Source organism: Typopeltis vanoorti, chromosome 1, assembly GCF_054136105.1.
Source record: "Typopeltis vanoorti isolate ZY-2024b chromosome 1, IOZ_Tvanoo_1.0, whole genome shotgun sequence".
Lineage (NCBI taxonomy): Eukaryota > Metazoa > Arthropoda > Arachnida > Uropygi > Thelyphonidae > Typopeltis > Typopeltis vanoorti.
The window spans coordinates 3989107-4011310 of record NC_143549.1 but is presented as its reverse complement, the minus strand read 5'-3'; the positions used below and the strand labels follow the sequence as shown (position 1 = coordinate 4011310).

The 22204-nt window shown below is 36.0% G+C and overlaps 1 protein-coding gene across 1 annotated transcript in view; it reads left to right on the top strand.

The window, feature by feature from the left end:
- Window positions 1–21720, top strand: part of slim (scruin like at the midline) — a 269055-nt gene extending 247335 nt beyond the window's left edge. Inside the window, exons 9-10 of the mRNA XM_090407794.1 lie at window positions 5882–6021; window positions 21342–21720. Coding sequence (XP_090263920.1) covers window positions 5882–6021; window positions 21342–21602 — 401 coding nt within the window. The 3' untranslated portion in view covers window positions 21603–21720. The remainder of the gene's footprint in view (window positions 1–5881; window positions 6022–21341) is intronic.
- The last annotated feature ends 484 nt before the right edge of the window (window positions 21721–22204 follow it).

Here is a 22204-nt window from a genome sequence, read left to right as displayed (position 1 = left end):
TCCATGTGAATTTGTGCACATTTTTATGTTGGAACATTGTGTTAGAAATAACCAGTCCATGTCTTGAGCAGAAATCCAACAAGTATTTTCCATTATTATTAGCTTTGCTCTTTTCTCCAAATTTTTCCAAAATAGTTTTGTATGTCTGACAATCATTTCATACTCTGCTGTTTAGATCCCTAACAAGGACCAACTTTTCCTTTTTCATTTGTCAGTTTGCTTTCTCTAAAGCCTCAAAAAAATTCCTTCATTTCTACCTTAGTAGAACCTTCTGTGGGATCATAGGCACAAATAAGTCTCATTATCCAGTTCCCATTTCTCCTATTTGCCCACATCACTCTGCTTGAGACTGCTTGCCATTCAAGAAGATTAGCCTCGTATTTGGTGTTGAATACTATGGCTGCTCCTTCTTTTCTTTGATTGTCATTGCTTGAATATAACATTTTGTATTTATTGTTCAGAAAGATCTTACAGTTTTTGCCTTTTTTGTTTCAGTCACCCCTTTTATGTTGATCTGGTATTTATCCAATTCCTCAGCTAGCTCCATTTCTTTGCCATTCAGGCTTCTCATGTTGATAGTACCAATCTTGAACTCTGGTGATGTTGAGTTGGGGTGGCTTTTAGGATTTGTTTATTGTTCAGAAAGATCTTACAGTTTTTGCCTTTTTTGTTTCAGTCACCCCTTTTATGTTGATCTGGTATTTATCCAATTCCTCAGCTAGCTCCATTTCTCTGCCGTTCAGGCTTCTCATGTTGATAGTACCAATCTTGAACTCTGGTGATGTTGAGTGGGGGTGGCTTTTAGGATTTGTTTCAGTAGTTGACTTTTCTCTGTTTGCCCTGGTTCCCCTGGTGAGAACAACGGGAGCCCGCATGAAATTCTGTCATGTTGTGCCAACATTTGATATTTTGGTTTAAGCCAATAAGAATACAATTTGGTCGACTAAATCCAGCCTATCCTTGTTCGTTCAGTATCCAGGTAGATACCTAACAGGGTGCACCACGAGAAGGTGAGGATTGGACATTAGATCAGAACCCCTGATCGGTTCTCCATATTCCTTCAAAGGCTATGTGGAGGTCTCCTCTTAGTTATATAGCTTTGACCCTTAAGCACCATATGTGTGGTATTATTGGTGCTATTTTCTTTATTTTTGACTGTTGTTAAGTGTGTTTGTTTAATTCTGATTATTATTACGTGATGTTTTTTTAAGAAGCATGTTACGTTCATGGCAGGATTTAGTGTAATGTAGTGTCTTTTTAATGTATTCATTGCCAAGATTGATTGGCTTTTGGTGCAAAAGTTTGTGTGTGCCAGAAATATTTAAGCTGTACAAGAAATGTATGTTGTGTTGAAAGAAAAGAAATTTGAATAATACATGAATATACCAATAAAATATGAATTTAAAAAGGCATCCGACAAGGTGACCCTCTATCAACCAAAATCCTTACAGTAGTCCTTCAAGAAATATTTAATAATATAAACTGGACAAACCTTAGTATAAAAATTAATAACAGAAACTTAACACACTGATGATATGCAGATGATATCATAATTTTTGCAAACACTCCAGAAGACCTTAATATAATAGGACTATATCATGAAAGCAGAAAAGTCAGTCTAAAAATAAACAGAATTACTAAAATCGTGTTTAATCATTTTGTAACACCAAAAAACATAATAATAGAAAACAATTTCTTGGAAACAGTCTCTTCATACATATACTTAGGTCATCTGTAATCTAAACTGTGGACTCCAAATTAAAATAAATAGGAGAGTTCAACTTGCCTGGAGTGCATTCAGAAAATTGAAAAGCATTTTTCACAACAACGATGTCTCACTCTGTTTAAAAAGGAAGACATTTAACCAGTGTATACTTCCAGTCATCACATATGGTTGTGAAACTTGGTCGCTGACATGCACTGGCAAATAAATTAACAACAACTCGAAAAAAAATGGAGAGGTTGATGCTAGGCATCACATTAAAAGATAATAAGTGAAACACCTGGATAAGAAGTTAGACACATCACTGACATCAATCTTCTCCATAAGGGACTAAAATGGAAATGGAGCTGACATCCATCCAGAAGAGAAGGGATGAACCACCATGCTAATGAATTGGATTCTAAAAGAAGGGAAAGGAGGCCAAGGACATCCTAAAAGAATGTGGAGTGATGAATTGTCAAATCTTGTTGGGGAAAATTGGTCAACCATTGCCAAGAACAGAGAGAAGTAGAAAGAACTGGAGGAGGCCTTTGTCCAGCAGTAGACAGAAAATGGCTGAAAAGAAGAAGAATACCAATCATAGAAAGAGAGTTATAAAAAAGCTTTTTTAACAAAATATATGAAGGTAAAGAAGAAATAAAAATGTCTGGAATACTACAACCAGAAAACACAGATGAAATTGAAATAAGTAATAATTTAATAGAATCAGAATCAATATCTTCAAGAAAATACAGATTACCAGTGAATGGAGAATGAATATTACAATAGCAATATATAAAAATATGGGGGGAACAAAATCTGAACCCCAAAACTATTGAGGAATAAACTTACTTCAGTTTCAAGATACTCCTCCACTTGAGCTATATGGGCAGTGGCACTATAATTCATAAAAAATAAAATCTGTCATAACTTCAGAGGTGGTCCAGATTTTCTGCATCTCTGCACTTACATTATCCCTAGCAAAAACTCAAAGATTGATGTGGCTATTGATCATTATTTAGATTCATGCAAGAACACTGTCTCTACCATAAGTGTCCATTTCTTTGATGATGGAAGGATGATACTACATTCCTGTTCTCTCCATATCGAACAATGTCTAAAATTTAGTTTTGTAGACTAAAACAAAACTCATTAGAGAACAGAACTGCACCCCCATTTGTCAGGACTCCAGTTTCATGTTTGTGGCATCAGTTTCAATTAATTCAGCAGTGGATTGTGGTTAATAAGATATAAACTAGTGGCTTTCTTACATAGCATCCACTTGAAATGAGCATTCTTAACACAGCGTAGATGAAATATTTTCAGGATAGTGTAGGGTTCTGCCTTGCTGTTAGAGACAGAGATAGGTCTGTTCTGGTTGATGTAACCAAGAGTTACACCAACCAGACCTAGTGGACAACACTTCATGACACACTGAGTTAACGTACCTTCCCCTGCAACTGCTAGGTTTCGTGTCATTTATTTATTGTATGGGGAGAAATATGAGAAATCATTTAGCAAAACCACATACAGGCTGACATTTCAGTTAATCAGTCAATGACATTATCTGGAAGTAAATGCAAGTTCCTGAGACCTCCATGGGACAATCATCAGTGATATGATGCATAGTCTGCACAGCACCACACCTGCAAAAGAGTGACTGTGAAATTCTCCACAGTGTAAAATCGTGTATAGAAGGATTTTTATACAAAAATACCTTATATACCGATTTTACTGGTAAACAAAATTCACTAAAAATACTTGTTGGTTAATAGAGAAATTTTCATCTTTTTTAATTTGGAAATAATATTTTTTGTATATCACTGAATATTGTCATCTCAAAGGGTTTTTCTAAAAAAACAAAGGAATATAAGTGTAAGATAAATTGTCTAAAGAAGCCTTTTAGTCACTAGTAATTCTAGATGGATTAAGGTATTAACTAATGACCTGGGGCAACTGCAACCTCATAATACCCAGGGGATTAATACGTAGCAGAACCCAAGGTCATTGGAGAGATAGAGGGGGTTTGCTATGGCGATAGGGGGCTTTTTAGTGGTTCCTTGGTCAGCAAGAAGTTACGAGGTCACATGAAGTTACGGGCTCGAGAAGGCGATGAGGTCAGCGAGGGTTGAGCAGTTACTGGGATGAGATGTATGTTGCGGCGACGGAGTTTTGCTAATCATCATAGAAGATGATTCGCAATCGCCAAAAGGACCTGCATTATAGCCATTAGATGCCAGAAGTGCGAAACAACTAATTTAAGTTGTTCCTAGAAGAAAGTAGATACTGGAGTTCAATGCCGCCAAGTTCCCAATGCTCGAAAAAGTAAGAGGTGATTTCAAAAATCCCGGAGAAATTACCCGTGTTCGTTGCTTAAGGTCAGAAGGTAATAGAAGGAAGTGATTCCAAGGATCAATCAGAGATGACCAGACAACTGTTTTAAAGTAAAATCTTTCTATTGATTTTAGCTATAGACAGAATTGTGATGGTGACGTATAGAGTTTGTTTGTTATGATACTTGAGGACTTTAGGCTTTATACTAACCTTTGAATGGTCTTGTTAAATTATATGCGAGAGAAAACTTAGCTAATTTTTAATGTGAAATATCGTATGTGTAATGTTATTGCTAGTAGCTATGCCTGAGTTTGTTTAAGTGAGATTGCTCTAAATGTGATGAGGTGTTAACCATGGAAATATTATAGACACTTGGTCTTAATGAGAATTGTTGTAGTGATAGATAAGAGAGGAAAGTTCCATACATTTTACTGTGTTTTTCTTCGGGGGGAATTCAACTCCCACCCACAAAATTGGTGTTGCAGCTAGAAACTAAAGAAATTTTCCAATTTCAGTTCAGAATAAACACTAGTAGGTCAGACAAAGACATTGGCTCTGGCCTGAGGTGATTTCTTTGTTCTGTAAGTTTTGCACACGTGAGCTTTATATTATTTGCGACCATAAATCAGAAGTATAGTAAAGGTTAAGAAGAAAGGTTTAAACGAGATGTTTAAACAGAAGACAAGATATATTTGAAAATTTGATAACATTTAAAATAACATTTTTAACAATGGTGCAGCCGACAGGATTTAATTCACGCAATTAATTGATCAAAATTGTGAATTAAAGTGAGTTAGTTTTGGTTTAGAATCAGGCAGTTATCCAAAAAAAAAAAAAAAATTTCTTTTGTGAAAAAGTATAAAATTTTTTTGATTAATTCACAAGTATGAGTCAACAACCTACTAATACAGGCATGGATGACGTTGAGTTCTTTAGAACCATTAATCCACAACAAGTATTTCCACGGTTTTCTGGAGAGGAAACTGACCGAAGTCTTAGCTTTTTTCAGCTTCATCAAGGAATTGAGAAAAGGTTGGTAGATGGGCAGACTTCCAACTTCTTATACTGCTAAGGAGTAAATTAATTGGAAAGGCCAAGAGTTTTCTTTACTCTTCACCAATTTTGAAAGACACCTTGGAATACTCCAAGTTTAAAGAGACCTTAATCTCCCAGTCCAACAATCAATAACACCCATTGCATCCCAGTTGGAGGCAGTGTTTAGGACTTTTGCCTTTGTTGTTCTGCTCTTTGTTCCCTGAAGACGGCAGTTTGACTGTGCCAAAATATTGGAAATATTAATTAAAAGTTATTCTAATTAATATATAGTGTACATTGTAACTTCCTTAAGTAATATTATTACAGGAGTAGGACTAAAGTAAAATGAATACATCCTCATCATTTTCTGATATTTATGAGATACTATAGCACCACATCCATGCTTAAGTTTTCCTGAATTTCTGCTTCAGCATGCTCATGGAATAAAGCAAATCTGTCTAGACACATTACACCAAAACTATTTAGATGCCGTCTTTCAGCATTTTACAAATCCTTATTTCTGTCATAGGTCAACAAACTCTACATCATTCTTTCTGCACAACCTACATATTTATTTGTTTGCTATAAACACTCTTCTCCTCTGTCATAGTGTGGCAGGAGCCTTTCAATCTTCACCTTCTCGCTCTTCCTTTTTGCTTCATTCAACAACTCCTTCATATCCTCCCTCCCTCATAGAATATTTCTCATCTATTAAATATTTTAATATTTTGCCATGAATGAATTAATGAAATTTTCTGTATTCATATTATATTTAATTTAGGGAATAATAATAACATGTTTGGTTTTCAGATGTGTTTATTTCTGGTGGGCACGATGGAGAAAATATATTCCCAGATTTATGGCGATTAAATCTTGTAACCCTGCAGTGGAATAAGTTGCCGTATTCTCTTCCTTTACCAGTGTATTTCCATTCAGCTAGTCTTGCACCCGTAAGTTGTGAAAAAGTGTTTTATTTTAATAGCTTGATGTGTACAGCAATTTGTTATAGCTGTTTTATTTTCTTGCATTTTAATCAAAAATAATTCATTTGTTTTTTTCTGGTTATTACTCGTGTAAGCTGTTGCATTCCATCATTCATCATAACATGAGAATGCTGATCCATATAGAGATCAGCATTCAAGGTACTTGTGTTCAAATTTTCTAAAATCAACTGTGTACAACCTGACGTTTTGCTAGCTCAAGCTAGTATTATCAAAGACATTTTTAAAATGCTAAAAGGAGACTAGAATTAGAATGCCATCTAGAACAAGGACATGTGCATTTAAGGCAACAGTGGCTCACTCTACATCTTTCCACTAATGCTTTCCATGCATGTGACTTGCCTTAAAGAGTTGGAAGTTGCGCTTGGTAGAAAAAAATAGTATCAGAGAGATAGTTCTAAAGAATAGAGGTGGATGGAATGAAGGATGATGTTGAGAAGTTTGTTTAATTTTGCTTTGAGTTGAACAATATATGGGTGTTGGCCAGTGAACTGATCTAGTTTTTTTCATAATTAGAAAAACGTTCAGGAATGGTAGTAGTCAATTCAGAGAAGCAGTGCTCATGAAAATACCTATAGAAAAGACAGAGTACAAAAACAGAGCACCCAGGGGAAAGTGACTGAAGGGAGTGTGTGAGGGAATGGTCACCTGTTAAGAGGATTGCCCTCATCTGTATATCATTAAGAATTCTTAGGAGAACTTTTGGATGTACCATTCCAAGGTAGCACCAAGAAAGCTAATCTCAAAAGGAAATTGGAATGTTATCAGAAGTAAGAAGGAGTGAAGCAGGATCTTTCTTACATATATAATTTTCTGAGATCTACTGCAGAAAGTCAGGGAAACTAAATCATCTCTGAAGGAACATCATGGATGTATATGTAAGTTCAGCTAGGATGTGTCTACATAACAGTAATACAAATGTCAATGGGCATTAGTATGAATCTGTTGAGTGGACCACACTTTGGGTTTGGGCAGTTTTTGTTGGGGAGGAGTTGCCAAACTGACCAATCAGACTGTAGATTTTTAAGTATATGAAAAAAAGGTAACTTGTTATGTCTATACACAAATGCCAAGAGCAACAGAAACAAAGCAGTTGAATTTGTTAAATACGTTGTGGCCTAAAATTGTTGGCATTAGTGACACTTGGTTCTCAGAGATGGATTTTGTAACTGGAATCAACTGCAAAGGATACAGTATTTTTAGAAATGACAGAAGGGAAAGGAGGAGTAGTAGTGTAACTAGTAATATCAGATGACTGGGATCTAGTTAGGATAGAAACACATGAAAGTGATAATGGTAGTAATGTCCTGTGTAGAACTAAGTTTGAGGCTATCTAGTGTGAACTAGAGACTAACAGGATGAAATATATGGTGGGGTGTTGCTACAGACCTGGCATTTCATTTGCTGGAAATGAAGAAATGTATTGCCATATTACCCAGGGTAATTATTATGAATGAGTGAAATTATGTAAATATTGATTGGACAGAAGAGAAAACTCATGATAAGAATGAAGGACAATTTATTGAGATTGATAATTTATTGTTGCATGACAACTTTCTCAAGCAACAAATGAAAGAAGTAACGTTGATGCCATTAGATTCAATCATGCGTCAGAACGTGTTTCAGTTAAGGATGTGACTGATTTGCCACCAGTGCTCATGCCATACTGATCTGGGAATATGAATGTTCCAATCATGATAGAATATAATGTTTTAAAGAACAGCTTCGCACATGTAAAGAGTTTCAAGAATAATGTATAGGAGGACTTTTGATACTTGACTGATGAGTCCTGAACTCTGCACACCTTATAGTTTTTTTTTTTTTTGGCATTTATTGCATTAATTATGCAATAAATAAGATATATGCAATATCTTATTTATTGCATAATTTTGTTAGGAATTTCAGTCCTCCTTCATTGAGAGCTGTCAACCATTCTGCCAAGATATCTGTTTCTGTAGTTTTATGAGGTTTTAGTTTACTGATGCTGTTTTCAACTTCACCAAGTAAAATGGATGGCCCTTCTAAATCTGTCTGGGAATATTATTTTTTTGTTGCTTATATAATTTCCTTGTGTATTCAATCCATCTTTCCATGATTTCTTTTTTATCCATTAGAATATGGTTCTCTTGAGTCTCTAATGACACTTGCGTGATTTACTGTATTTGTTCTGCTTGTCATTTCTTTGATCTTTTCATGCATTTCTCTGCTTCTTGTTTTCTATCAAGGTTTTCTATGTCTGACATTTATTCTTAATCTATTCCTCTTTGGCTTTCTTGCATTCTTTTTTTATTTCTTTATTCATGCTTTTATATTTAGGTTTGTTCTTTAACTTTTTTTTGTTCCATCAACTTTAATATTTTTTCATTTATCCGAGGTTTATTCCTTTTCCTTTTTAATCATGGGAGTATATTTTTGGCTGCTTTGTTGATGCTATTCTTGAACGTTTGCCAGTTCATGTTTATTTCATCATTCTATTTTCTGTGTGAGTTGTGGTGACAGGTTGTTAAGAGATTTTGTGAATTCTTTTATAAAGAAGTCTAACTTCTCAGTTGTTAAGTGAGTCTGAATTATAAGTTTCTCCTACGAATGGTTGGCTTGCTATCTTAAGTTTTATTTGGATTTTTGCAATCACTAAGTTGTGGTTCGATCCCATGTCTGTCACAGGATATCTTTTTGTTTGTGTTATTGCATTTCGGAATCTTTTGCTATATTATTATATAGTCAATTTAGTTTCTGTAGATGTCCCAAGGGCTTTTCCATGTGTATAGTCTCTGGGAGGATGTTTAAATAGTGTGCTGGCAATTATTAGGTCATTGGTTTCACAGAATTGAATTAATCTTTCACATCTTTCATTTCTGATTCCAAGCTCTTGGTTTCCCATGCAAAATGAAATTTTTTCTGAACTCACTTTTGCATTTAGGTCACCCATCATTATAATAATATCATCTGACAGCACTAGAGATTACAGTTTGGATGTCTTCATAAAATTGTACCAGCTCTTCATCTGGGTTGGTTCATATGTTTGGATAATATACAAGTCGAATGGTTGTGCATTATTTTGACTGTTAATATTTTGTCATTTATGGGCCAACATCCATGTAGAGATTTTGCGATTCTATTACTTAGGACAAGTGCTACTTCATTCAGGTGTAAGTCACTACCAGAGTAGATTATAGTGTGATTTTTTCTTCTTATTATATCTGTATCTGTCCACCTCACTTCACCAATACCTGCAATATCAGCCTTCATCACTTCTAATTCCTGGATTAAGTTGTCTAATTTGCCCACCTCATAGAGTGCCTGATGTTCCATGTTACTATTTTCAAGAGATTGCTCCTGGTTTTCAGACAATGGACATCTGAGAATATCCTTCCTGGAGGGTTTGGGATATCATCTTCATACGCTACCTTAGTGGTTCTTGTCTTACAATTCCCAGTTTCCAGCTCGTCTTCCCTGTAGCTATAAGAGCCTGATGGTTGCAGGGATCTCAACCACATCTCTAACTTCATATTGTGACATGGTGTGTTTCATGGTTGATTATGGATAAATATGTGGTGAGGCTCCAATCTCTTCCATGATGGCTGGCCACAAGTCCTTCAGATGTCAGAAGTGTGCCCTCGATGTGCTACACATCTTGCTGTCGTACCCTTGATCAGTCAATGTTGATTGTTCTGCCATCTTGGCCATTCCAGACTTCTTGCACATAAAGGTTGACATTCCCTATTTACAGCATTCTATATTGCTGATACCCTCATTTAGTTTAGCCTGCCAGCCAAGACGGTTTACCAGGGTGTGGCCACTGGTGTGCACTACCAACTTCTTGTAGCCATAAGTGAGAGTTGAGTGTATGTGAGGACCAGAGCCCAATATCCTGAGCCTGAGATCAGTGGCTGACATTGATACTAAGGTGCTACCTCGTCATACAACCCTTAAATTAAACAGCTTTTGACCAGCCTGTTTAATTTAAGTCTCAGCCTGGCAAAGTCCCAAGAGAGTGGAAGGAAGGTGAAATAATTCCTCTGCATAAAGAAGAATCTAAGTCTGTGGCAGCAAATTATAGACCAATTGGTATCTCAGAAATGGTGGGAAAAATACTGAAAAAGTTGGTAAAAAAAGATAATTCAGGAATGAGTGGATAAGAATTTGTTTCTCTATAAGGAGCACACAGCTTTGTGAAGGATCAGCTGTGTCTTATGATCTACTAACTGTTTATAATACAGTGACATGACAGTTGAGATGGATAAATGGAATTGCTGCACAATGATACTGCTGGATTTTGCAAGGCCGTTTCACACGATACTACATGGAACTGTGTTACACAAACCACAACAGATAGAGATGGATAATGCAACTGGTGATCTGGATGAAAAGGTTAACTGCTAGAAAGTAGTATATGGAGCAGAATTAAGGAGAAAGTAGGTGAGTAGTGATGTGTCACAGGCCTCTGTGCTTGAACCATTACTCTTTAATTTGTACATAAATGATATAGTAAATAATTTGAAGGGAGATATTTAGTTGTTTTCTGATGATGCAAAATTAGGTAGGGTAATAATTAATCAAGGTGATATAGAGAGCTTGAAGGATGACTTAAATAGGCTGACAGTATGGGCGAAACATAATGGATATCAATTTAACATGAAAAAGTGTAAAATTATGCATTTTGTGATAAAAAGATTACAAGCTCTATACCACATTGAAGGAACTGTACTCCAGGAAATTGGTGAAGCCAGGGATTTTGGAGTAATAGTAGACAGTTGAAGTTTAGAGAACATATTGCTAAAGTGGCAAGGGTAGCTCACTGGATTACATGGCTATTGAAGAATGTACTAACAAGCAGAAATACGAGGGTGGTCTGAAAAGTTCTCGGCCTTGACCATTGATGGCGACACTATAGGCAAGTTTTTTTTTTTTTCTTCTAAGTTGTTACATCTGTCATAAGCATCCATGTGAAGTTGCAAGTCATTCTATCAAGTACTATTTTTTTATGTTTAAAACAAAAGTGTTATCTGTATCCCTTGAAATGGATTGAGTATCGTGCCATTATAAAATTCTTTGTAAAAGAAGGTTTAATGCCAAAAGAAATTCATTCGAAGTTCATAAAACTTTATGGGTACTCTTCTCCTTCGTTTTCAACAATTAAGAAATGGCCATACCAGCCTTGAAGATGATCCATGTGAAGGATATCCAAAAAGGATAACAACACCAAAAATCATTGATCAAGTGCACAATATGGTATTGGATGACTGGCGAGTCAAAGTGCATCAAATTGCTGAGACTATAAGCACTTCAAAAGAACGTGCAGGATATATTTTGCATGAAGAATTGCAAATTAAAAGCTTTGTGCAAGATGGGTGCCGTGCTTGCTCACAGCAGATCAAAAACGCACTCACATGAAAATCTCTGAACAGTGCTTGGAGCATTTTAACAAGAGTAAAACTGATTTTGTGCATCGATTTATTGCTATAGATGAGATGTGGATTCACCATTACACACCAGAATCCAAACAGCAGTCAAAACAGTGGACAGAAGCTGGTTTTTCAGCACCAAAGAAGGCAAAGTTAGTTCCATCAGCAGGAAAGATCATGGCATCAGTGTTTTGGGATGCTGAAAAGACATTTTGTTTATTAATTATCTTGAAAATGATAAAACAATAACTGAGGAATATTATTCCAATCTTTTAACCTGACTAGATGAAAAAATTCTTGCATAAAGACCTGGTTTGCAGAAGAAAAAAATCATCTTTCATCAGGACAATGTACCTGCCCACAAAGGTGTTTTGGCAATGGGGAAAATTAAGGGATCTGCACTATGAATTGTTGGAATATCCACCCTTTTTCCCCAGATTTGGCTCTCTGACTTCTCTCTCTTCCCAAAACTAAAAGTCTTCCTTACTGGTCACCATTTTTCTTCGAGTCAAGAGGTGATTGCAGCTGTAGAGGGATATTTGGCAGATCTTGCTGAGAATAGTGGTTCTCGGTAAGATCTGCCGTCCATCAGTAAGAGGTACGGGATAATGGCACTGCAGCATTGCTGGAATAAATGTATTAGTCTTAAGGGGAGATTATGTTGAAAAATAAAAGTAATTTTGAAATTATAAATTCATATAAATTTCATTGTTAGGCCAAGAACTTTTCAGCCCTCATTATTTCATCATTCCTCATAATCCTCATCATTTCAGCCCAAAGTATTATTTCTCTTTATAAAGCCTTGATATGACCACATCTGAATTACTGTGCTCAAGTCTGGTTTCCTGGGTTTCTTGGGATGAGAAAATGGTGGAGAGGATCCATGGACTTATGACCAAGATGGTGAGTGGTGTGTGGAATTATCCCTATGAGGATAAATTAAGAGTTTGTGGATTGCAAGATTTTGTTTTTAGATGAAAAAGGGATGATATGATAGAAACATTTAACTGATTTTGTAGTATTGATGCAGAGGAAATGTTTCAGCACTTGACTAGACTGGGCAGAACAAGAAGTCATCCCTGGAAGTTGAGTAATTGTGGTTAGCAAAGGCGTGAGGAGTACATGTTTCACTTGGAGTGTGGTAAATGAATTGAATGAGTTGCCTGAATCAGTTGTGAGTGCTTTCTGTTAATGGTTTCTAGGAGAAGTATGATAGATATTGTGTGGATAGTTTGAGTCTCCTGCAGTGCGTCTTGGGACTCCATGGAGGTTCCCATGCAATGATAATAATAATAATAATTACTTGATTTTTATACTAAAATTTGTTATAACAGTTTTTAAATTTATTTAAGGTCCTGAAGACTTTTACTGTATGAATTCATTTATTCATATACCATTCCTCCTATTATGATGGGAGAAATGGTGATCTATGAATTAGAGTGGCAGTGTTATGTAACTGTATTAATAATGGAAATAAGCATTGTCATGGAAATTATTATGAGGAGAGAATGATTTTGATTTTGTGTTCATCTAGTTTGGACTCTGTTCTTATCTAGTGTCTTCATGAATAAGACACTAGATATGAACAGAGATCTGCAAGTTGTCAACTGTGTCACGCAAGGCATGAGTATACAAAAAATAAAAACATGGGTAGCTTATGTATGTACACAAATGCTAGGAGTATCAGAAACAATGGGGATGGATTTTGTTGCTTGGTCAATATATTGGTACCTTGGATTGTAGGCATTAGTGAGACCCGACTATCAGAAGCAGACATACTAGCTAGTATCAAGTGTAAAGAGTACAGTATTTTTAGGAAAGATAGATAGGAGAGGAAATGAAGGGAATGTACCACTAATGATATTAAATGACTTGAATGTGGTTAGTGTTGAGATCTGTGACTGTAATACTAGTAACAGTTTTTCATCTGGTGTGAGATGGAGGTTAACAAGATGAAATACATAGTGGGATGTTGTTACAGACTAGTAAATTGCTTGCTAGTGATGAAGAAATTTATCACCAAATAAAGACAATGAGTGTAACAAGAGTAATCATAATGGGAGACTTGAATTATCCAAACATGATTAGGTAGCAGTAAAATCTCACGAGAAGAACAAAACAGAATTTGTTGAGCTGTTGCAAGACAGCTTCCTCAATCAGCATATGACATAAGGAACTTGAGGATCAAAGAGTGTTAGATTGGATTATAGTGTCAGTAGGGATTTCAGTTAAAGACCTGACCATTCTGCCTCCAATTGGTGACAGCAACTATGTGGTACTCACTTGGGAAGTGTCAGAGTTTATCAGTATTCCATACAGAAAAGGTTATATGCTGACCTGCAAAGCAGGAAATTATGACCAACCGAGGATTCTGCACCACTTCTTAAATGATGCAGAATTAGAATGTGTCCCTAAAGTTCGAAGAATAAATAGAGTAGAAGTGAAATAGATGTGGAAGGAATACCATGAGCATAAGGATGATGTCTGTTATGAAAATTATAAGCAGCAAGCTAAAAGAGTCGCAACTGTTGTATGGAAAGCTAAGTCTGAGTATTAAAAGAAACTGGCTCTGCAAGCTACAGACAACCCGAAAGAATTCTATCATTGTGCTGCAAGTAAAAGAAAGAATGAATATAGAATAACTCCACTGAATGCAGATGGTGCGAGGGTGAATGCAGGAAGAGGTTGTTCAACAAATGACTGCCCATTTTATTAAAAGTTATCAACCTGGTGTATGCAACATTGCACTCACTGCTACCTCTTCACTGAATGAAGAAACTCAGTTGTATAAGGAGAGACTGACAGGATATCGGTAAGGATATGAAAAGAGTGTTCAGCTGAACTGGCTATTCCTTTACTCCCAGGTTATATAATTTGAGTCTCAGAAGAAGGAATATTCCCTCTTGGAAAAGTTGGTTATGGTTTGCATTCAGAAATGAGTTGGAAGAAAATCTCTGCTTTGCAACGAACAGCATGGGTTTACTAAGGAAAGGTCATGTTTTAGCAACTTTCTCACATTCTGTAATAATGTTACCATTTAGTTAGACAAGGGGAATGGATACACCATGATACTTGTGGATTTTCCTAAGGCTTTTGATAGAATATAGTATGAAGAATGTTGCACAAATTGGAGAATATGGGATTGGATTATGAACTATTGGCATGGACAAGAAGATGGCTGGCTAACATATCAAAAAAATGGTATATGGGAGATGTGATTCTGCAAGATCTATGGTAACCAGTAGTGTACCACAAGGATCATTTCTTGGACCACTGTTATTCAGTCTGTATGCTAATGATATTGGGAAGGATTTGACAGGCAACATGCAGCTATTTGCTGATGATACAATGATATGCAGGGTAATCAGGAATGATTTGAATTATCTGGAATTGTGGGCATATAGGAAAACAGCTCTCAATTCAATGTTAGTAAATGAAAGTTATGCACTTCAATGAGATTAGATATCCAATGTCTTATTATATTTGTGAGATTATGCTAAAAGAAACAGGCTAGAAATCTTGGAGTTTTAATTGACAGAAAGTTGAAGGTCCATGCAGCGAAGATTGCAAATACAACTCAGAGGATGATTGCAATGCTGAAATGAACTTTGACATATAAAAATAAGGATGTCATGTTTCTTCTTTACAAGGCCTTGATAAGACCTCACTTGAACTATTGTATGTGAGTCTGGTCTATTTGTTTCTGTGGTCACTCTGATACTTGGGCAGAGAGAGAGAGAGTGTGTGCAAAAGAGAGTGTTAAAAATGATATCAGTTTAGTGGAATTCTGATTATGAAGAAAGATTGAGAATTTGTAGACTGCAGACACTAGCAAACATGAGAAAGAGGGTTAATATGATTGAGACTTACAAACTCTTGAAAGGTTTATACACAATTTCAGTTGATGGCATTTTTCATTTTTTGAAGGGTGGGGAAAGGACGGGATGGCATCCTTGGAAGCTGAGAATGAATGCTGCCAAGACAGATGGTAAGTATTGTGAATAAATTCAAGAACAATGTGACAGCTGGTGGATGTAGAATGTGGTCTTCCTCAATTAATCCCTTACTCCTTGGAGATCTTTCTCTTAATAATAATAATATCTTATGATTCTTGTTTGGAATGTAATTTATGAAATTCAAGAGAATGATTTTTCTCTTCATGATGACATTGGACAAAATATGTTGGAGTTTTAATAAATTCTTCTTCTATACATGTTCATTGTGAAGAATTTATGGAGACAAAAATACATGTGTTGGAGTAATTAATTTACTTATAATTATGAAAATGATACTCAACATTTTGACCTGTGTATCTAGGTCATCATAAGGAAAACATGCAGGGCTCTGTTCTCAGGCTACTAGTTCTCTTTGTAGATTAATGATGTTGGGAATATTTTTTATTTATTTATTTTTTTTGGTAGGGGAGAGGGGGGGATATCCATTTCTTTGCTATGATATTAGGTAGCAATGCTTAATAAAGGTGATTTTATGTCCTTCATGATGATTTGAATAGCTTGACAGTTTACGCAATGGAAATGCAATGTCCCATTAGACTGTCAACCATTATGATCCTGAGATTATACAGCAGGAAATTGAAAATTATTGAGCTTATGAATCTGGGAATGATTGTAGACCATGGAATTCATAGGACATATCTCAGAAGTAGACAAAATACCTCAAAGGATAACTGGAATGTTAAGCAGCATAATGGAAGCAAGGATAACAAGTTATTGTCCCTCTTTATAAAGATTTGATACAGCCATGTCTGAATTATGGCATATAGATATGGTCATCTGGGTTTCTTGTGGATATGTAAGTGGTGGAGATGATTCCGAGACCAATATTGTGACTGGTGTCTAGAGCTCTCTCTGTGAGGATAGACTGAACATTTGTGGTTACAATAAATTTGTCAAAAGATGGATAATAATCAACTATAGAGCCTCCTTAGCTCAGTCAGTATAGATGAAGCCCTTTGGTCGGAATGACCTGGGTTCGATTCCTGTCCGTGATATGAGGAGGAACCTTTATCTAGTCTCTTTCAACTTAAGGCGAGTTAGCCAGTCTCATATGGTGGTAGAGAGTTTTTTTCACCTAGAAACTCAGGTTTTTCATTCCTCAGAGTAGGCAAACCAGCCCTGTGAACACACACAGATTTACAAGCATGAATACTTACAACAATATATGGAAGAGATAGAATCCTCACAAGTCATTATGCCTGTAGTTACCATGAGTTACGTCATGGTAGTCAGCTTTCTAGATAGGTGACAGTGCATGAATTGGATGGACTATAATAAAAACATAAAAGCATTTTTTCTGGGAAAATTCCCATGTTAGTCCTCTAAGCCAATATTATTTTTATGGCTATTTAGTTTAGCCTATTTTTGTTTAGGAGTGCCTCTTTCATAATGCCATTGGCTTTTTACTCAAATTTTAGGGCATTACTAATGTTTTATATAGACAGATATATATGAAGAATATGTAGGAGAAAAAATTCAGACATACCTTGGTAGGATGTTGCTGGCTATCTTCTTATTAAGTGGCATCCCGGCGTGTGGTGATGTACATCCATCTGCTGTTAAAGGAAGAGGAGGTTGGATAAAGTGTGGGTAGGGAGATGTGGGAGAATTATTGGTGAGGCACAGGTATGTGAACTTTTTGTATTATATTAAAGGTGAGCAGAGAATTCTTTGGGAGGGGGATGAAAATATAAATTTTTTGGGGAAGGGAAAGGATATCTGGTGGGAGTAACGGGTGTGAGCCATTTTGACAGTGTGTCATTTTCGGAGCTTGTGGGGGAAGTGGAGGCTATGTCATGCCAGCTTGGTGTTTCTGTCTTTGGTGTATCTGTTATTTCCTATTGGTCGGAGTCATGACATAATATTTATGTTATAGAGCTTCCAACTCTCAGAGATTATGTAGGGCAGGTGGATGTTTGTTGAGTTTTTGTCACATTTTATGGCTATCATTTCTGATATTCTAAGCATTGTTTCATTTTCTTGTATATCTATTATTATGGCCTTATCGATTTGCGGGGTATGTTTCTGTTCAAGGGCATGGACTGCTATTTCTGTTTTCCCTGTATTTCAATTTGTATTTGCATTTAAATAGCCAGCACCCAAAAATCCACTTTACAATGAAACTAGAAGCCAATGACTGTCTGCCCTTTCTGGACACTAATCACATGTCTTCCAGAAGGTTCCTTAACATTCTCGGTTTATAGAAAACCCACACAAACAGGGAGATATTTACACAAACATTCACACCATCGCCCAATTCAACAATATGGTACTAAACACTAACCCATAGAGTAGAGCAGTTTGTTCCAATGACATTGATCTCACTGCTGAACTTTCTCACCTACGTCACACCTTCCTGACCAATGGCTATAATCCCATTAAGATAGATAAAATACTAAATGCTCCCCAGAAATCCCTCCCACTACTGTCTACCACAGAAGACTACAAAGAACTCTCACCATCCCTTATATTAAAGGCACATCTGAAAAGATATCTAGAGTGCTTAACAAACACCAACTATGCACCGTATTTAAACCTTATGTGAAATTGGCAACTCTAATCCATTCACCTAAGGACAGATTCTCTCCTTTATCCAGGAGGGTATGAAGTGCCCTGTTCATGTCATCGAGTATACTATGAACAGACAGGAAGAACTGTGGACATCCGCCTCAGTGAACACAAAAAATATATCCTACACTTTCGCTATGGTAAGTCGGGTCTAGCAGACTATGCTTTGGATACCCCTACATACAGGATCAATTGAAAAAAACAAACGTGCTGCACAGAAGCTTTTACAAGTCAAGAGAGGTTGTTCCTGGAATCAACAGAAGCCTTGAAACATACTCCAAACTTCAGTAAGTATGGCTGTATGAATCTACGAAAGATTTGGAAGACAGTCATCCTAAGACCAAATTAATACCTGCTTTTTCTTTTTTTTTCAACTTAGATGGCATCTAATTAGGATTTTAGTCTTTGTGTTACATGCTACAATTGCTCATACTAGTTCCACTATTACACCGGATTGTGGTCTCACCACTGTAACAAACTTTGTTTGTGTGCTCTGAAGATGCTGGATAGAGTACCAGTGAAATATTAGCAATTAAGTCAATAAATAGTTATTTTCTTATCAATCTGTGTTCACATCTATACTGTTAAAATCCAATCAACATGTATGACGAACACATAAGCCTTTACACACGGTTGTTTTCCCTGTACTTTGTATTCTGTTTTTCTTTTGGTTGTTGTGTTTTTATGGTTTAAATGTTCTGGAATATGGATGTTGCAGTCATCGAAGTGTTCTTGTGGTCTTACCCATAAAGATCGGGTAGTAGAACCTGTGTTGAGATTGTGATGTCACCTAAAAAATACAACCACCAAAAGAAAAATAGAATACAAAGTACAGGGAAAACAGAAATAGCAGTCCACGCCCTTGAACAGAAACATACTCCGCAAATCAACAAGGCCATAATAATAGATATACAAGAAAACAAAACAATGCTTAAAATATCGAAAATGATAGCCATAAAATGTGACAAAAACTCACAAACGTCTACCTGCCCCACATAATCTCTGAGAGTTGGAAGCTCCATCTCATCTCATTTTCCTTTCCCCCTCTTTTACCTTGCAGTGTTGAGGGTTTATTAATCATCGGACCTCAAACCATTCACAGGATAAGGTGGTCAGCCCTATGCCCCAGTGTATCCTATGTCCGCAGTGGTGGAGTTCTCGGTTTGCCTGCTTTGTGTGATGAAAAACCCCAGATAAACTGGGGAGAAAAACCCTATCCACGCCCAAGACCAGCTAACTTGGCTATGGCTGAGGAAGATCCTTCAGCCCTTCAGATCTCCGACATGAATCGAACCTAGTACACTTCTTCCCCAGTGTAAAATCTGTGCCATGTGAGGCTGAACTATGTATGGTGGAGGATGCACCAAGTAGTACCAGACTGAAGAGGGAAGGAAGACAAATGTAAGGAACATGAGTGCTGAAAGCCACTTATGGGATTTACCAACTGAGCTGCTAAACCATTCTGTGAGAGTCCTGACTGATCATAAGCAAGTCATAATTATACTGATCATAATTACGTCATGACTCCAACCAATAGGATATAACACAGATACACCAAAGACAGAAACACCAAGCTGGCATGACATAGCCTCCACTTCCCCCACGAGCTCTGAAGATGATGCACTGTCAAAACGGCTCACATCCCATTGCTCTCACCTCTGATCATATCCTTCCCCTTCCCCAAACATTTCTATTTTTACTCCCCTATAAAAAACCTGGGTTTTTCAAAAAGTTCACATACCCCTTGCCTCACCAATAATTCTCCCACATATCTCTACCCTCACTTTTTCCAACCCTTCTTCCTTCCTTTAACAGCAGACGAATGTATATTGCCACACGCCAGGATGCTGCTGAATAAGAAGACAGCCAGCAACATCCTACAAAGGTATGTCTGAATTTTTCCTCCTACATAGTCTTCACATCTATATAAAACATCATTAATGCCCTAAAATTTGAGTAAAAAGCCAGTGACATTATAAAAGGGGCACTCCTAAACAGAACTATGCTAAATAGCCATAAAAATAATAAAAACATATAGGTTCTAAAGGATTTTATAGAGTAAATACTAATGAAAGTTTTTAATACATGTCTAGATAGCAGAAAGCTACGGCAATCCTTGAGGCTGTATAACAGTGTGGTTAGGAAGGATATGAGGGACTAGTTTTTTTGCATGTGGAGAGTGGAACGAGTAGAATTGATTATCAGAGGGAGTCATGAGTGCTCTGTCAGTTTAAAGAGAAGCAATGTGTTTATTGTGAGCTTCCCACATAAATCCACAGAAAGGACCATGTAATAATAATAATGGTGTTGGTGGATAGGTATAAACTGTGCTGAGAAGTACTCTGTGAAGAGTAAGTCTTACCGTAGTATTTTAATCACTTTCAACAAAAAATAACAGCTGAGCTGGATAAAGGAAATGATTTTACCACTTTGCTGGAAGGATCCCTAAGGTGATATTTGTGTAAATTGGCACAAATAAGCATGAAGATGTTGGCATTGATAATAGGGTTGCAGATGAACCACATTTCACAAAGTGAAATGTTGCTAATTCAAATAACTAAAATATCGGCTTGTTTAACTTGTGTTTTATTGATATTTAAAATGATGATTATTCCATTGTAAATTTGATATGGTTAGGGATTTGAGGAATGATTGTGGACAGTGAGTTGAAGTTCAGAAATTAATATTAAGAAACATGCTGACAATTAGAAATAGAGATATTATTCTCTTTACAAGGCTTTGATATGGTCACATCTGGACTGTTGTGTACACAAATTTGGTTTCCTTGATTTCTTAGTGACAGCTGAAAAGTGGTTGATAGAGTTCAGAGATGATTGATCAAAATGTCGATGGATCTATGGGATGTTCCCTTTATGGATAGATTTAAGGTTTGTAGTTTACAGAAAGTGGTTGAGATAAATGTGATAGAAAAAAAATTCCTGAAGGAGTTTTATAGGAAAGATGCATAAGAAATTTTTCAGTATAACAAGAAGGGAGAGAACAAAGAGTCACTGTGGAAGTTTTGTGAGAGTGTGTTAAGTGGACATGAGGACTAGATATTTTTTTGTTCTGCTACTAAAATGAGTGTAATGGACTTGGGGTTGTCTACTGGTCTTAAGTGATATTCATTTATGAGGATGTGCAATTCATACAAAAATAACTTTGCTAACTATACCATATTATCCAAAATTGCTTTGCCTTTTCCCAAAGATATTATTAATGAAATTTTTCTCTTTGAGAATTCACTTTATTATGACTATTATTATTTTTTATTTTTTAGAATGGTCAGATGTTTATTTTTGGTGGTGTTACAAACATTGAAGAAAATACTAGAACAGATGAGATGTATTCTGTGTGGTTAACCATTCCTTCTCTCCAAGAAATATGTTGGCAAGCTATACTTCATTATATTCCTCATATATCATGCATATTGCCACAACATTTGTTAGAAGTTGGGATTCCATCATTGCTGTTATCCAGGGTAAACTTTGTGAATGAATTGTCTGTAAAACCTGTTACCTCTGAACCTGTGATGCCTTAGGTTCAAAAATATTTGTCCAATGCAGTATAGATTTTGTATATAAATGATAAATAGGAGAACCACCAAAACAAGTTTTTTTGTTTTTTTTCCTCTCTTCTCTCTGCATGCCTGTCTTTCATTTTTTGCTAATTACATATGATTAAATTAAAAATTACATTGGAAACATTAACAATATAAAGTATGTACATTTAAGACAAACTAAACGATTACATTTTGTATAGAAATAAGTCTGTATATCCATGAAATTCTATAATGGTGATTTTGTTTTTCTGCCAACTGATTATTAAAAGAAATATTACCTTCTCAAGAAGATGACATTTCTTTTATCCTAAAAGTAAAAATCATCTATTCACATAATGGACTGTATTAATTTTTTTTTTAAGTATATATTTCGTTAAAATCATAAACATTTATTTCATTATGTTATTTGCATTTTTAATCTACATTTAATCTATTTGAAAGAGGAGGGCCATTATCATAAATAAAATGTGTCAAAACTGAAGATTAAATTAAGAATACAAAAGAGCAAAGTAAGAACAAAGAGTAGCTAAAGTATTCAACACTAAATTTGAGGCTAATCTTCTTGAATGGCAGGCAATAAC